Genomic DNA, 16925 nt, shown 5'->3' on the forward strand with positions numbered 1-16925 from the left:
GTGCTTAAATTCTAAGGTAAATTAACCATTTATGATTTTCTTCATTCTCTCTACCACTGATATTGCTACTATTCTATTAAATATATTTTTTAAAAGTTTTATATCAAAAATATTAAGTAACAAAATGTATAACAAAAGTTATACAAAGGCTGAATTCTATAATTCGATATTAAATGGAACCAATTATGACAAGCACTCTAAAAGACAAGCACTCTACAAATACAAATTGTCAAATTAGTTCAACTGCCAAAAGGCCCAGTTAAAACTGTATTCTTCATTTCATTTTATAGAGAATACTAAAGAGTAAATAACCTATGAACAGTAACTCACAAACCAAAGAGAGATCCAGCAATAAACTATATCAATGTACTCCAAAGTAAATTCAAAAACAATAGTATTTATCAAAAAGTTTTTAATCTAAATTCTTGAATACAAGTCAACTTTTTAAACCTGCCAAAAATACATTCAGGGCAACCAATTTATGCCTTACGTATTCTACAAAGGCCAAAGTAGTGTAAATTTATTTCTCCAGTCAGCTAAAAATGTTTCTGAACCACTCTATGTACCACGGTAATGTGGCAGATGCTAAAGACAACGGCCAATAGGACAAGCACAGTCACTGCCCTCATAATTCAAAGCCTATCAGGGTGATTCTCCCCTTAAAAAGATGACAAGCTACAGATTTTTGTTTTAACAAAACAAACAATATATTTTTAGACCTAAAGGAGTTCAAAAATGAAGATGACTAGTGAAGACTAGCTTAGTTAAAGCTGCCTATGGAAGATGTACAAGTAAAATGAAGCCTGAGAGGATGGCCTATCATGAAGGGATGCAGACAATCTGGCTGCGGAAGGAAGACAACAAAAGATGGGTGGGTGAAAAAAAAAGAGAAAGTGTAGTATTGGATAATAGTGGAAAATAAAATTGCAGGTAAGTTACCCTTAACTTCTCTAAATACTTGCCTTAAATATTCCCCTGGTATGCATGCTGTAGTCAGAGAAAATAGATTTAATAACTATCCATTTTATATCACTCAAGTTGTTGTTTCTGTGCTTTTATTTTATTATCTCTTTACAAGTTTCTCTGAGACTTAGACCACCTCTGTCTCATTGTCTCCACTTCCATTAAAGTTGCATATAGTACTTTGTGCTTCTCATAAGACATATTCTATCTTGAATTCTATTTACTCACTCATGTACCATACTGTTTCCAGAAGACATTCGTAGCTCTTTATCTTATTTACATATCTTGAGAACCTTCTTTAAGTATTAGCAGAAAAAAATAAATGAATGACCTCAGTAGGGATAATCGTATTTATCCCTTAAAGATAAGATAAATCTTATATTTTACGGATGCCCCTTTTTATAGTACAGTTCATTTATGTATAAAGTTGCATCACAGCAGAAGAAAAATCTGAAACAGAAACTCAATTTAATGCTAAAAACATAGTTTCACCAAATTTTAAAATCAGTGAATTTTCTAGTATTACTAAGTTTATCCCTAAATATTATTTCCTAACAATAAAATTACACACAAAAGCCTTACAAATAGACAACAATAGAGGAAAAGAACACTTGATGCTACTCTAGCAGTGGCAAAAAGAAGCCAGAGATGCCTCTCTTAATGGTATTTTTGAGTAGATAAAAGAATACATATACATATAGCTAAAATTAAGTCTTAAAGGATAGACTAATACAGATTCAAAATTTATACACAGGGGCTGGCCCCGCGGCCGAGTGGTTAAGTTCGTGCGCTCTGCTGCAGGCGGCCCAGTGTTTTGTTGGTTCGAATCCTGGGCGCAGACATGGCACTGCTCATCAAACCACACTGAGGCAGCATCCCACATGCCACAACTAGAAGGACCCGCAACGAAGAATATACAACTATGTACTGAGGGGCTTTGGGGAGAAAAAGGAAAAAAAAATAAAATAAAATCTTAAAAAAAAAAAATTTATACACAAAGTTCATTTTGACTGGGAGAAGTCTCAACATAAGTCAATAAATTATCAGACAGACAAATAGTAAATCTAATGCCTGAAAAATCAAACAAATTTCTCTATTCTGAATCATATTTGCTTCAGCTTTCAATTTTGTTTTAATAACTTGGCCTTGATACAACTGCTCATATTTCACTCATGAAAATAGCCATAAAGTCTTTCACTTGTAACTTACATTCAGTCTGAGCTCCAGTCACTAATAACAACTAGTTAAATACCAATATTTAATAGCACTATTAAATTATTTTTGCTAAGCAGTGCATTATGCAGAGTTTAAAACATATATAACTGATAAGACATTGACCTACTAAGGAAATGTTTAGGCTGGAAACTGCAGTACTAAGGCAAAGTATAATACTACAAAAAGTAATATTGCAAAAAAAATTGTGCAAGTAAAAAGAAATGAATGGAGAAATTGTGTTTGCCCAACTTCAAAGAATTGCTGATTCAAAAGACTATGCTCCCCAAGCTGCAAAGGACTGCAGAGTCAAAGGATTCCCAAGTCATAAAAAAATCTCCCAAGGGATGCTGCAGCAGCATGGTGAAACACTATAAAAGAGTAAAAAAGGAAATGCTGAAAACTTAGTGAAAGAAAAGCAAACTGTTAGGTGGGAACAACAGTCTGGGCAGGTAACACAGAACAAACAAATTAAAAGGTGCTGGGTCAGTGACTTAACCACTCAACACTGCCAGCTCAACACAAGGTTGACATAAGGGAAGCCCTATTGTAGAAGAGAAACCATAACGTAACTTTGAATGACCTCTGACTAACTAACCCAGTTAGATATGCACCCTCCAGGAGATCTATCTACCTGCTCCGTAGATTTTATGACCCCTGCTTGCACATGTACCTCCCTGCTGCGATAAGACGATGACTTCGTTCTTTTGAGTTCCTTAGAAATGTGATGACCCCTCAAACAGAGAGTCTATGCTGATAGCCATCATCAGTGAAAACTGAAAGATCTGGTCTCCTAGGTCAACACTCCGAATTCCCTCCCCTATGACCTACTGGCCTATAATAACTGCTTCAAGATTCTGTGGCCCCCTTAAGATGGTTCTTTTGGACATTAGTCAGCAATCTTCCCGCTTGCTAGCAAGCTGTAATAAAATGCCCTTTCTCTGCCACCATTTGCCTCTTGACAATTGGCTTTTGTCTGGCGGCAAGCAGACTGTGCCCTTTGTGCGGTAACAACACTACCTGTCAAACCTTGGGTAAGTCACAAATCTCACTGTCCTAATGATTTCCTTCTCTGAGACAGGAACAAATCCCTTCTGATTCTAGGATGGTCATATTACAATATCCAATGGATCAAACATCCAACCTGCTTTTCACCGGAAGTTTTCAAATCAATCTCCTGAGAGTAACTTTTGCAAAAATCAATATCTGGTTTTAGGTGGAAATTAATGTGAAAGAAATGGGCACCTGCTCAATCTCAGATGCTTCTACAAGTGCACTTAACAGCAGAAAAAGAAAAAAAAATCCAACCCCTAAAATCCAATTTACAATTCACTTTGTCGTAACTATCTTTTGCATAAACCAAAAGATAACCACACAAAAAACACTGACATTGTCATTGCCAGACTAAAACATGTGTAGTCTAAATTAGTTCACAAATAAAAGGGATCTCCATTTAGATATCTCACAGGCATCCAAATTAACATATCCAAAACCAAACTTCTGATCTTCCATAAGCCTGCTCCTCCTGCAATCTTCTCCAAATTAGTTAAGAGCAACTCCATCTTGTCAGTGGTTTATGTCAAAAACTATGGAGTCATCCATGACTTCTCTCTTTCTCTCAATCTATCCATCAGCAAATCCTGTGGCTTTACCTTCAAAATACATCTAGAACCTAACTACATCTCAATAACTCTACTGCATCTTCCTAGATCCAGGCTAATCTTTCTCACCAGGATAGTTAGCACTTTCAGTTGGGCTCCTGTTCTGCTCTTGCCCTCCTATTATTTATTTAGGATCACAAGGCTGCATTGAGATCCCTGGCTCAAAGCCTTCCAGTGGTTTCCAATCTCACTCTGGGTAAAAGCCGAAGTCATTAAAGGCCCCACAAGATCTAGCCCTTGTTTTCTCTTTAATCTTATCTTCCTCTACTCACTTGACTCCTCATTCCACTTCACCTACATTGGTGACCTCGATATACTTCAACAATGACAAGCAAGGTTCCATTTCTGAATCTTTGCATTTGTTCCCACCACCTCTTTCAGATTTCTTTTCAAATACCTTCTCAGTTAAGCCTTCTCGATCACCAGATTTAAAACTGCAGACTCCATCCCCACTGCCTTGCACTTCCTATCCCCTTTCCCTGTATTTTTTTCAATAGCATTCATCACAAACTGATACAACATACTTCACTTATTTATTTACTATTAGCCTCCTCTGATTAAAATGTAAACTGCATCAAGGGCAGGGATTCTTGCTCCAGCAGTATGGACCAACACCTAGTACAAAGTAGCACCCAGTAGATATTTGCTAAACAAACAACTAGTAGGGCCTGCCAGTGGCACAGCGGTTAAGTGCACACGTTCCGCTTCAGCGGTCCAGGGTTCACTGGTTTGGAGCCCGGGTGCGGACATGACACCGCTTGGCAAGCCATGCTGTGGCAGGCATCCCACATACAAAGTAGAGGAAGACTGGCAGCAGATGTTAGCTCACTGCTAATCTTCCTCAAAAAAAGAAAAGAAAAGAAAAGAAACAACTAGTATACCTAGTGTCCAAATCAACATTATTGGAGATTATTTTAGAATAATAATAACATTTAAGAATACCGTTAACTTATGTAACCAAAAATTACTTTAAAAAAAGTCCCCAAACTTATAAAGGTAAATTTATTTATAAGCCTAAAAGGTAATATTTAATGAATCTTTTCCCAGTTGTCCGATCCAAGTAAACCAGATTTTACAAATTTCCTCTGGCAGTATAATTCTAGAAATAGGTTACATTTAGTGATCCTACTCATGCTTCTTATGCCAGAATAGAATCACTGAAGTTTCCCAACAGCTGAGACCATGTCTTATCCAATTTTGTATCTCTAATGCCCAGTGCTCAAGAACCTGGTATACATAAACTCTCAAAAATTATTTATTGATCTTTACTGTAAAAGCGAAAGATGTAAATAATTAGCCTATCAATAATTATATAAAATTATCACTTGAGAAAATAATTTCTGACAGTCTAATCTATGTTGTATTTCCTTTTAAGAATGTCCAATGCAGGAACAATTACAGACCTAGCAGTATTCATCTCCAATTACAGGCACCTTAACTTCTCTTCAGCAACTCACTTCCATGGCCTTATCTGATATTGTTACTTGGCCCACCGACCCCATAAGACATTAACTGCAACCCTGCTGGGAACAAGACTAACACCATTCTCTAGCTTACAGGAAACCACAAAAAGAGGAAGGAGGAGACTGCGGAGGCATATAGTCAAAACCAGTTAAAACCGGTTGAAGGCAACATGGCAGTCTGACTTGACCTGACATAGACCAGGTAGCTTATTATACGCTTAATGTAATATATTACCATATTATGGAACACAACCACCGGCACCATGACAGTTTACAACTGCCATGGCAACCGCACAATATAACCACATAAGGAAAGCAAAGAGTGGCACCCTTGTTACCCGGGAAAAAAGCCTGCCCAGCTCCCAGAATATCCACGAATATTGCTCCCCTTCATTACCCTGACCCATTATAACAGCTGCTTAATCGCCCAGGAGCTGAGACATTCATTTGTAAACTTAGTTCCCACTTTACATTCTTTGACGATTCAATAAAGCTTGTGCTATTGAAAGCTCAGCTTCAGTCTCCTTTCAAAGTTGCGACACCAAACAGAGGAAGAACCCCAAGAAGAGCAAGAGACCCTTCCTCAGGTCTCTCCCTGGTTGGGGAGAGAGTTCAACTGGTAACAAGACCTCGCCCTAAACTAGGCCTACTCTACCTCTAAAATCTTAAACTTTAATACGAAACTTTTCAGACAAAACTTCCAATCCTTCCAGTTCCCTCATTTGTTTTTCTCAACTGCTCTTTCACCTAGATAAAATTTCCAATCTCAGGATGGTTCTTTCCTTTTCTCCCTAGGCTATCAGCTGCTGCCCTCCCCTTTCCTTCCTTACACAGCCTAAGGCATCCCATAAATACATTGTGAGGCTATCTAAACCCTCTTGTCACACTGCCATTCAGTCACAAGCTCCTACAAGTGCTCAACTCTTCCTAATCTCCTTAACAAATAATCCAAATATTCAACAATCTTTTCAGGCCACCCTACCTTTCTATTTGTTGCTTCCCCTTAGTTTAGGGAACACATCATGTTGATGCGGGGTCGGTGAGCCAAGGAGTCCAAAGAAAGATTTCTTAGACTCTTAAGATCTGGCAGTAGTGCTCTTTTATTTAGAGAATAGAATAGCATGGGGACAGGACCCATGGGCAGTCAGAGCTTCTGCTGCTGCCGGCATGGGGACAGGACCCACGGGCAGTCAGGCTGCTGCGGGGGGACAGGACCCACGGGCAGTCAGAGATGCTGCTGGCATGGGGAGCTGCTGCTGCCGCCGCTGGCATGGGGACAGGACCCATGGGCAGGCAGAGCTGCTGCTGCCCCAAGTTGAGAGTTGGAACTAAATTTAAGGCATAGGTATATGATTCATCTCTTTACAAGACAAAGGAAAGAACATGAAAAAAAAAAGTTAAAATGGTATCAGTGCAGGTGGGGTCTGGTCATTGGGTGATCTCATGACTTTTAGACAAGAATCAAATCGGATTAAGTAAAGGTTAGAAAGGTTAGACGCCACCACCCTAAACCAGTTACATGAGATTGCCAGACAGCAACCAACTTAAGTTCTTGCCTTCCCCATTAAGAGCTTCTAGGGACAAGGTCATCTCTCCTCTTCTTCCTGGTACAGAGAGGGAGGCACGTTTTACAGGTAGAGATTTACCTTACAAATGTAAATGTGTCCCAACAAGGGCAAGTTCCATTCCCCAGAGCCTCCTTCCCTGTCCCAGTTTATCGAAAGCAATCAGCCCAAAACAATCCTGATGCCAAAGAGACATATCCTGGGGTGGCCAATTTCAGGTCCCTACAAGGTCATCCCCCCTTCCTTCACAAACGCAAATGTCTCAAAAGGGCAAGCAAAATTCCAGTCCTCGGAGCCTGCTTCTCATCTGCAGTTTTAAAAGTAACCAGCCTAAAAATCCTCATCATAAACCGTTTTAAAATTAAGCAACCTAAAAGTCCTCATCATAAACCGTTTTAAAATTAAGCAGCCTAAAAGTCCTCATCAATGTCATGTAGTTTCTCCTACCTAAATCCTTGGAGTTGGCCTGGATCCAGTCCCTTTCCAAGTCTGGTTCTCTAACCTTCCCATAAATTCTGTGGGATACTGATATCCTCCCAATACATTACTTTTCTACTTAAGTTAATCAGAGTCCCTCTGAGACGCTATATTTCCATCCTAGACAATTGCTCCTGAACCCTGTACTCCAAAAACCACACTGAAAACCAGGCATCTTTAATGATCATGTCCCTCTTTTGTCTGGAATTCTTTACTAGCAGTCACCTCCCAGGATGAAGTTCAATTTCCTTAACATAGCAAATGAGGCCCTCTGAAATCGAATTTAATTCAGTGCTTAATAAAGACACCAAATGGAGCAGCAAGCCTGCCTCAAAAGAGTTCTCCCCATGACCATATCTTTGCTGTATAACCCTCCGCCACTGCTAACTGTGAAACTGGCAAACAGTTAGCCATTGATGATTAAGTAGCTATAAACTAAAGTTTTCTTTCCTTTTTGCACTTACTGATTATAGCTTTTAGCTGTTTTCCCACTCATTGGTAACCATGCTGTTTAGGCAATATGCTATCTCACTCCCACTGGGTTCCTATAGATAACATCTCCCTGGAGCGTGGATCACCATGGTAATGGGTGTTTGAGCTGTTTTTCAGGAATTAGAACCCCTTGTCTACTTCAGGCAGGGTGAGACCACCAACCCATCAACTGGGCCTGTGCAGATGTCTGATAAGTGACCTTTTGACGTCAAGAGGCTAAAAACTCCACCCTCGGATCTCGCTAATGCCACCATTTTGTGAACATGCGTCCTATGAAGAGCCATGAAGTCTGACAACTCTTGCGCAGATGAATTACCTCACCTCCAATCATCTATCTCCACATTTCAGATGACCCTGCCTCCCTACCCCATAAATATCCCTGAGTCCCTATTTTTGGGGAAGTGGATTTGAGACTCACGCTCTTGCTTCCTCACTTAGCTACCTTGTGAATTAAACCCTCTCTCTGTAGCAGTCTCATCGTCTTGCTGTTTGGCTTTCTGGGCAACGGGCAAAAATGAACCTGGGTTCAGTAACAACTGATCCATGGATAAATAGAACTGGGCCGAACAGGTTCTCTATTCCAGGAATCTGAAACTTGATGGCAAAGTTCACAGATTGGGAGTTGTAAGAGACGGGACAGTACTCTAAAGCAGTGGTTCTCAACCAAGAGCAATTTAGCCCCTCAGGGGACACAGGCAATGTTTGGGGACATTTTTCACTGTCAAGACTCTGGGAGTGCTATTGGGTGGAGACTAGAGATACTGCTAAACATCCTACAATGCATAGAGCAGACCTTCACAACAAGAATTATCTTGTCCAAAATATCAGTCATGCTGAGGTCCAAGAACTCTTCCAGAAGATCTAGGAGCTGGCTAGTTCCTACCCTTCCCCTGATTCTATGACCCACTTCAATAACTTCCTGTTACGTTTCCCTTTTTACCTAAGATAAACAGAGCAGGTGTTTGCTGACAAAATAAACTTAACTGGCACAGTACACTAGTTCAATCATCTGACACACATATGTATACTTTAAACCAGTTTTTTAACCTCAAAAGTATTGACATTTGGGCCAAATAATTCTTTGTTGTGGGAAACTGTGCACTGTAGGGTGTTTAGCAGCATCCCTGGTCTCTACCTACTAGATAGATGCCAGTACTCTCTACCCACCGCCCCCACCAAGTCTAACAATTAGAAATGTCTCCAGATACTGCCAAATGTCCCCTGAGGGACAAAATCACCCCTGGTTGAGAACCACGGCTTTAAACTATATAAAGACTCCACCCAGGTGTGGTGTTATGTCTGTCCTATGCCCCAGTAAACCCTGTGCCCAGCATAGCAGGTCCTGAGCCAAGGAGGGAGGAGCATTTGTATATAAATCTTCCCTACCCCTTTTCAGGTCCTAGCTTAAATATACTCCACTTCCAGCTTCTATTTTCCCCCTCTTCGCCTTTGGTTGAGCACTCACGTACACACAGTAACAGGCCTTGAGCTGAAAGGTAGCTCCTGCTCTTATTTCCTTTCTCACATTTGTTGTAACTTTTCTTTAGAATTTTCCATTCCCTTGTGAAAAAATACTCTCCTAGAGAAGCCTCCAAAACATATTCTGTGAGCATTATAGCATGAAAGATCAGGGTAATTTCTCCTTCAAAAGTTCTTGTTTCACTTCTCTTAAAATGTAACTACTCCAATCCCCACCCCACCCCACCACACACACACACACACACGCGCGCGCGCGCACTCCCTCTTTCTGTCTCTGTCTGTCTGTCTCTCTCTGTTCAGTTTCAGATCAGTTCCAAGCACACAAACTTTTTATTAACAGTGTAAGAGGGGCCGGCTCCGTGGCCAAGTGGTTAAGTTTGCACGCTCCGCTGCGGTGGCCCAGGGTTCGGATCCTGGGCACGGATATGGCACCGCTCCTCAGGCCACGTTGAGGCGGCCTCCCACATCCCACAACTAGAAGGACCTGCAACTAAGATATACAACTATGTACGGGGGGGTTTGAGGAGATAAGGCAGAAAAAAAAAATAGTGCAAGAGATGCCTGGGATACAAACTAAACACCAATTAGGCAGGGAACAAGTTTATAGATTTACACTTCTCAAATAGTTCAGTATTTACTTAAAGTATCTGTTAATCTCTTAAAAATAATTTCTTTTTCATACTTTTCCAATATACCAGTTTCTCAAGCGTCTATATTCAGGTAACACTGGTTTTAATCTTACAGTTTTACCATTGGGCAAGGTTCAGTGTAAGCATTCTTTCTACTGTTGGTTCCTAGACAGTTTTCCTTAATGGAAGACCCCTACATAAACCCCTAGGTCATTTTCCTAGTCCTTCCTTTCCAGAACACTGAAGGCACTGCATTTATTCAATGATTCAATTACCCATTGCTTCCTAAAACCACAAGAAAACTAGTCATACCTAGTATCTGTGGTAATACTGGTGGCTTACGGTCTTGCCTCATTTAAAAATAAATATTAAAAAAATAGTTGTTGAGTGTCTACATTATGCTAGACTCAAAACAAAAATCCCTGCCCTCATGGAGTTTACATTCAGTGAAGAAGACAAACAGCAAATAAATAAATATGTATTGTGACAGATGAAGATGAGTGCTACAGAGAAAAGTATGGTCAGGTAAGTCCTCTTTTAAGAAGGTGCCATAAGTCGCATTCACTGGCCACATGAATGTCTATTATTGGAAAGTAATCTGTTCTAAGTATTTCCTGTTAAACTGTATTAGATTGTATTCCAGATGATTAGATCAACAAAGTAACATTTCCATTACTGGATAATTTGTAAAATTAAGCTTTACTCAGGTAATTTCAAAAGTTCATCCCTACTTGATTAACTGTAATTTATCACAATACCCACCCTGTTTAGTCTATTGTTGTCCTTTAGATTTAGAAATAACTGTATTTTTCTTAGGAGATGACAGCAATAGCAGTAAGATTAATAGATTAACCAAGAATATGAATTTGAGGGGCCAGCCCTGTGGCTGAGTTCTCGCGCTCCCCTCAGCAGCCCAGGGTTTCACCGGTTCGAATCCTGGGCGCAGACATGGCACTGTTCATCAGGCCATGCTGATGCGGCATCCCACGTGCCACAACTAGAAGGACCCACAACTACGAATATACAAGTTTGTACCGGGGGGGCTTTGGAGAGAAAAAGGAAAAAAAATAAAATCTTTAAAAAAAAAAAGAACATGAATTTGATATTCTTCAGTTATCTGAATTAAGGAAGTTTTGAACTATGAAATAACTGAAAACTCAAATGTTTCAAAATGTCACCTCTGGAAAAAAAATCCTCATTACTATTTACAACACAGCTTTTAGAAATCACACAGATTAAAAAGTAATCCTAAAGACTCAACTCTGAATATGTGGGTATTGTCTATTTTGTGAAGTAAGCCATTATCTTTGCTATTAAATTTTAAGAGTCCTTCTCAACCGGAGTTCTACAAGAGAATTAAACTCTAAAGCCATAAAGCACTCACTGATTGAATAAACTTTTCTCCTATGCATCTATAATGGAACTAGCTATGCATCATCATCCTTGGGAGGGTGAGAGAATACACATCAAATCATTTCCTGTAGGTCTGAATTTTCTTATAGACCTGAGTATGAGAAAGGCTGGAGGACATCTGACAAGTCAGACCTTACCTAAATAATAAATAAAAAATAAAGATAAAACCTTCTTCGAAAATGAGATAACTCGGTATGGGACCACATACACAATTTACGTGTAGTAATATTAAGAAGCGTATATTCATAAATGCTGCCACAATCTGTTACTTTTTAAAAACTATGTTTATATCTTATTTAATGTTTTAAGTGAGGAAAATATTTGCTGAATCACAGAAATATTGATTTTGTTCTCCAATATATAACCTGTGGTATACAACGATCCGGAGAATCAGGAATTGTCTTTACTATTCAAGTATATCATTATATCTGAATCTCTTCCTAAAATCAGTTAGAAGTAATCGTTAACTTACAAATAACAGAGAAAAGGGTCATAACCAAGCACTTTGAATTCGCTGTTAACAACTTGGAAAAAAAGATCCTACATCTAGCCTGTCTCTTGAGACAAACATGGAGAAGCCAGGAGCAGTTACAAACTGCCAGCTTTACTGAGTCATGTTTCTGACTAAAACCGCGTTATGAAATGGAAAGAATGACAAATCTTGGGTTTATCACCACAGGCCACAGCTTCGGCTCCCTAAATTTATGGATCTGAGCATAAAAATAGCAAACACTGTTTTGTGAGACGGATGTGGGACGACAACGACTGCAGAAAGAAGTTGCCAAAGCTGGGAACTCTGGTTATTTACCTAAAACAAATCCTAACTGTGCAAACAGGCACACCCTCTCATGCCTCCGGGCGGGAACGGCGAGGTGGGGTGAATCCAGAACAATAACAAGGTTAACATTTCGCTGAGAAGACGAGCCCCAGCCTGGAGAGTGCACACTGCGCCAGACGCCCTCGGTTAACGGGGTCGCTCTGCTCCGACGGTAGGCGCGCACCGAGCTCCAGTTCATCCCACCACAGACACCAGGCACCTGGGGGATGCCAGGCCACCTCCAGCCTCCGCGCAGGACCCACCAAGAGGGGTCCCCGGCCGCGGGAGAACCCGTCCGGGGGTTGACTCGCGAGGCAAGCCCCGGGCGCCGCAGGCGACGGGAGATGCGGAGCCGCGACCCCTGCCTCGCCTGGAGCGGGGAGCCCCAGGGTCGCCCACCGCACGTCTGCAGCCCCCGCGGCCTCTCGCGCCGGCTAGGGCGGAGGCGGGCCGGCCCCCACGCCGGCGGCTCTCACTGACCTGGAGAGGTGCTTTAGGATCTGTTTCTTGATAAGCCCAGCCATGGTGCCGGGGCGGGAGGCGCCGCGTTCCTCACGGCCTCCTCTCCCGTGGCCGTCTCCTCTTTGTCCGGGTTACCCCGGCCGGAGGAGAGGCGCCTGAGCGCTCACGTCCGGGAGAGACCTGGGGCCCCGGCCGAGGCCACAGCCGCCGCCGCTGCCGCCGAGGATCCCGAGCATCGCGCTCAGGACACCGCGGCCACCGCCGGCGCCATCTTCGCTGCAGCATCACCTAAGAGACCGGGGGAGGGCGGGCGCGGGGCGGGACGACGCAGGCTCCGGGCAGGCGCGGGAGGGGCGCGCCCCGCCACTTCTGCCCGGGGCTCCGGCGGCGCAGTCCTCTGCCCTGGCGGTCCTGGTAGCTTTGACTCGCAATCACAGAAACTCGGGCTTTAGTCCTCTCCCGCGACCTTCTGGTCGTGTTCCTCCTCTAACACTGAATCCTTCCACCTCCCCTTCTTTTTTTCATTTCCTAGGAATTTACTTCACAAACTGCTCGGCTTGCTTTGCTCTATTCTTCATATTCTTTCCTCAGTTTCTTCTCCTTTGCTAAAATATTCTGCTTTCCCTCGGCTAAATGCTGTAATTTAATGTTTCCTCTGGCTATTCCAATCCTAAGGGAAGGCCAAGTTGACAACGTGTCTATTTTTTAAATAGAGTCCTTGAGAATTAGAAGGCCTAAATTCAGTTCCTGGCGCTAGTGTTTTCTAGCTGTGTTAACCTGGAGGAAATAATTTCCTTACTTTTGGCCTCAGTTTAATCATCTATAAAATAGGTTAATGATATCAGCCTTACCCATTTCACTAGGGTGTTGTATCTAAAGAAATAAGGATGTAAATGTTCACTTAAAACTTTCTGTAGAAAGGAAGGAAATTGCTGAAATGGCGAGCAAAACTGTTACAGTTGTGCACCTCCACCCCACCCAGCCCCAAACCGCCTTTCTTCACAGGTGAAAATGACCACCTAGTGATGTCTAAGAGAGGAAAAGAAATTATACTGCCTCTGAGGAATGTATCAGGAGATGTGTGGGTACGTCGCGGGGAGGGCCCGGGAATAGTTTACACATAATCCAACAACAGCCAAGCCCTAAGCCCTCCTCAAGGAAGAGAAAGGTACATGTGAGTTGACTATTTACTCACTTAACGTTTATCATGCACTGTAAACTAGGCACTGTTCAAGTATCTAGGGTTGCCTAAACGAGAACAAAAATCTGTTCCTTTCATCAAAGAGTTAACAGCCCAGCATGGAAGGTAGATTCTTAGTGCTTTGTCATTAGACTCTGGTTCAAGTGCTTGCTCAGCCACTTTGTGGCTCTGTAAATTTAGGCAAGTTATTTAATCTCTGTCTGCCGCAGTTACCTCATCTATTGGAGATAATAGTAGTTAGGTCAGAATTTTGTGAGAACTAAATGATATTATGCATATAAAGTTTTCGTAGATGTCTAGCACGTGGCAAACTCTTAATAAATGCTGTTATTATCACTAGTAGTATTGAAAACAGAAGCAAAGTGCTATGAGAACACAAAGGAAGGAGTGATTCATTCTGTCTCGTTAAGTCAGAGATGGATTTACAATGGTGATACTACTTCAAAGATAAGAATAAGTCGGCTTAATATGTTAAAAGAACTGATCCTGAAGTCAACGGCTTGGATTTGAAACCTAGCTCTGCGGATTTTTAGCCATGTCATCATAGGAAAAGTAGTGAACCTCTGGAGCCCTATGAGGTTGTTGTGAGGATTAATCAAGCTATTGAAGGTAAAGTACTCAGTGCTAGACACAATAGACTGGTTGCTATTATTATTAATTCGCTAGGCAGAAAAGGATGTTTGAGGCAGGTGGAACCCAATTTTGAAAAAGGACAGAAGTGTCAGTGTCAAAGTTCACGGATTCTAAATGGCAAGTGGCCTAATGTGGCTAGAACAAAACATGAATTCCTTTTCAAAGTAATAAGTATCAAAGAACACCACAGGTTAATAATTGTAGTTATAGAATCTTATTGAGAAAATACGTGGTAATGATTTCAATTTTACTCTGGCTGGATTAAGAGAACACCTAATGTCATAAAACCACCATAAATTCAGTGTTTTAAATTAGTTTACACTTTTGTTAATTGCTTTTTAATTATCAAAGTATAATTTTCAAAAAGTTAAAAACGTGACTGTCATACAAATATATAATGAATGTTCATCAAAGATTTATTAACAAATTAATGCAAGAACCAACAAGATAGGGTGTAAAGCTAGTTCACTCATTATTATGACAAATAAATCTGTTGCACATGTTCATTATGTATTTATATCAGTCATATTTTTAACTCTTTTAAAATTATACATTGCCAAAAGTACATGTCCATATGTTAGAGGTAATACTTATATACCTGAGATTATTGTGCTAAACCTGGGAGAGGAGAGAGTGTATGGTGCGAAGGTGAATAGTGTCTGAACTTTTACTGAGAAGTCTGTACTGAAGCTGGCTCATACTGGCTCATGCGAACCAACTGTGTGCATCTCTTCCCAGCTCTGTGTTTGGTGTTTGGTGACTTCAGGATAGCTTGAAATCAGCCACGGTGACAGTATTACACCACAGAAGGTAGTAAACACTACAAATCAGGGCTTTTTTTCCTGGAGATCTTGTTAAACATTTACCAGTACACACTGTAAGATGGGTTTTAAGACAATGAGATTGCAAATATATGGACATTATTTCACAGGCAATGTTAAACCATGGAAGACTTCCATGGTGAGTGAATTTAGGGAGGATGGTCAAATTTCTGATTTAGAAAAATACTTGCTGCTAATTATGCTGGCAGTACAGAGGGCAGTTCATAATGAGAAGAGAATGGAGGCAGGAGGGGCATTGAGAAGGCAGTGGCATTATTTTGGGGGAGAAATAATGCAGTATGAGTAGAAATGAAAGAAGGTCAAGGACAGACTCCAGAGATTTTCAGGGACTGGGGTTGAAGGTAATTGAGATTTCTAGCTTGGGGCCCTGGGTAGATATTGAGGGGCACACCACTAATTGAGATAAGTAATATAGCTGGAACCAGCAGTTTTGGAGATAAGATTCAGTTCTGGATTTGTTGCCTTTAAGGTTATCTCACGATGTCTGGTTAGAAACATTCAGATTATAGTTAGGGGTGGAAATTCTGCTTTAGGATTTATCAGTATTTAATGAGAGCTGAGGCCAACAACAAAAATGACCTTGAATGAGGAGCATGTAAGTTGAGAAAAGCAAAAAGAGAAGCTTCAATGACAAAGGGTAATGATAAATGATAACCAGAAGGAGAGACAGGATTGAAAGAGCATATATATATTTTTGTGTGTGTAAGGAAGATGGTCCCTGAGCTAACATCCATGCCAGTCTTCCTCTACTTCATATATGGGATGCCAACACAGCATGGCTTGATGAGAAGTGTGTAAATCCGTGCCTGGGATCTGAACCTACAAACCCCAAGCAGCTGAAACGGAGAATACGAATTAACCACTAGACCACCAGGCTGGCCCCCTGAAAAAGCATATTTTAAAAGATGAGAGATGAATAGAAATGATGCCTGCTCTATGATGTAAGATTTATAAAATATTCTTTCCATGTTTGGAGTAAGGGGTCTTACCAATTTGATATTAAGTTAGAGAAAACAGAATGACTAAAATTGGAAATAATTAACTTTGGACATTCAATGATTTTTTGAAACGAAAGGATATTGACATCAATAGAATAGAGTGCCTGACTTGAAGGAGTTTGCCATGTATCCAAGTTAACAGAGAAGGATCATGTAAGAGGATGATGATGATGGTGATGATGATGATGATGATAACTACAACCAGGTACTTGACTTTTATCATTTACTTTTCATAAAACAATTATGCATTGGGGTGTTATTAATATTATCCCATTTTACAGATGAGGAAATTAAGGCGTGCAGAGGTTAACTAACCTGTCCAACCCGACTAGTGGCAGAGCCAGGATTTGCCCTAGAATTTTCTTTTTGGTGAGGAAGATTGGCCCTGAGCTAACATCTGTGCCTATCTTCCTCTATTTTGTATGTGGGATGCTGCTACAGCATGGCTTGATGAGTGGTGCATAGGTCCACACCCCGGATCCAAACCCAGGGCCCAGGGCCTCCAAAGTGGGGCCCACAAACTTAACTACTATGCCACTAGCCGGCCACTGACCTACAAATTTGAATGCAAAGACATCACTCTTAACCACTATCTCTTTGATTTCAATAATAGTACCT

General features: G+C 41.0%; 1 protein-coding gene across 2 annotated transcripts in view; it reads right to left on the bottom strand.

Annotated features, from left to right (window-relative positions):
• BLTP3B (bridge-like lipid transfer protein family member 3B) overlaps positions 1-13250 on the bottom strand; it is a 91808-nt gene extending 78558 nt beyond the window's left edge. The window contains exon 1 of one of the 2 annotated variants that reach the window (XM_023631476.2): positions 12652-13250. In XM_023631476.2, coding sequence (XP_023487244.2) covers positions 12652-12695 — 44 coding nt within the window. In that variant the 5' untranslated portion in view covers positions 12696-13250. The remainder of the gene's footprint in view (positions 1-12651) is intronic. The other variant, XM_023631477.2, reaches the window with a different exon arrangement.
• Positions 13251-16925: the final 3675 nt, after the last annotated feature.

Source organism: Equus caballus, chromosome 28 (genome assembly GCF_041296265.1).
Source record: "Equus caballus isolate H_3958 breed thoroughbred chromosome 28, TB-T2T, whole genome shotgun sequence".
Classification (NCBI taxonomy): Eukaryota; Metazoa; Chordata; class Mammalia; order Perissodactyla; family Equidae; genus Equus; species Equus caballus.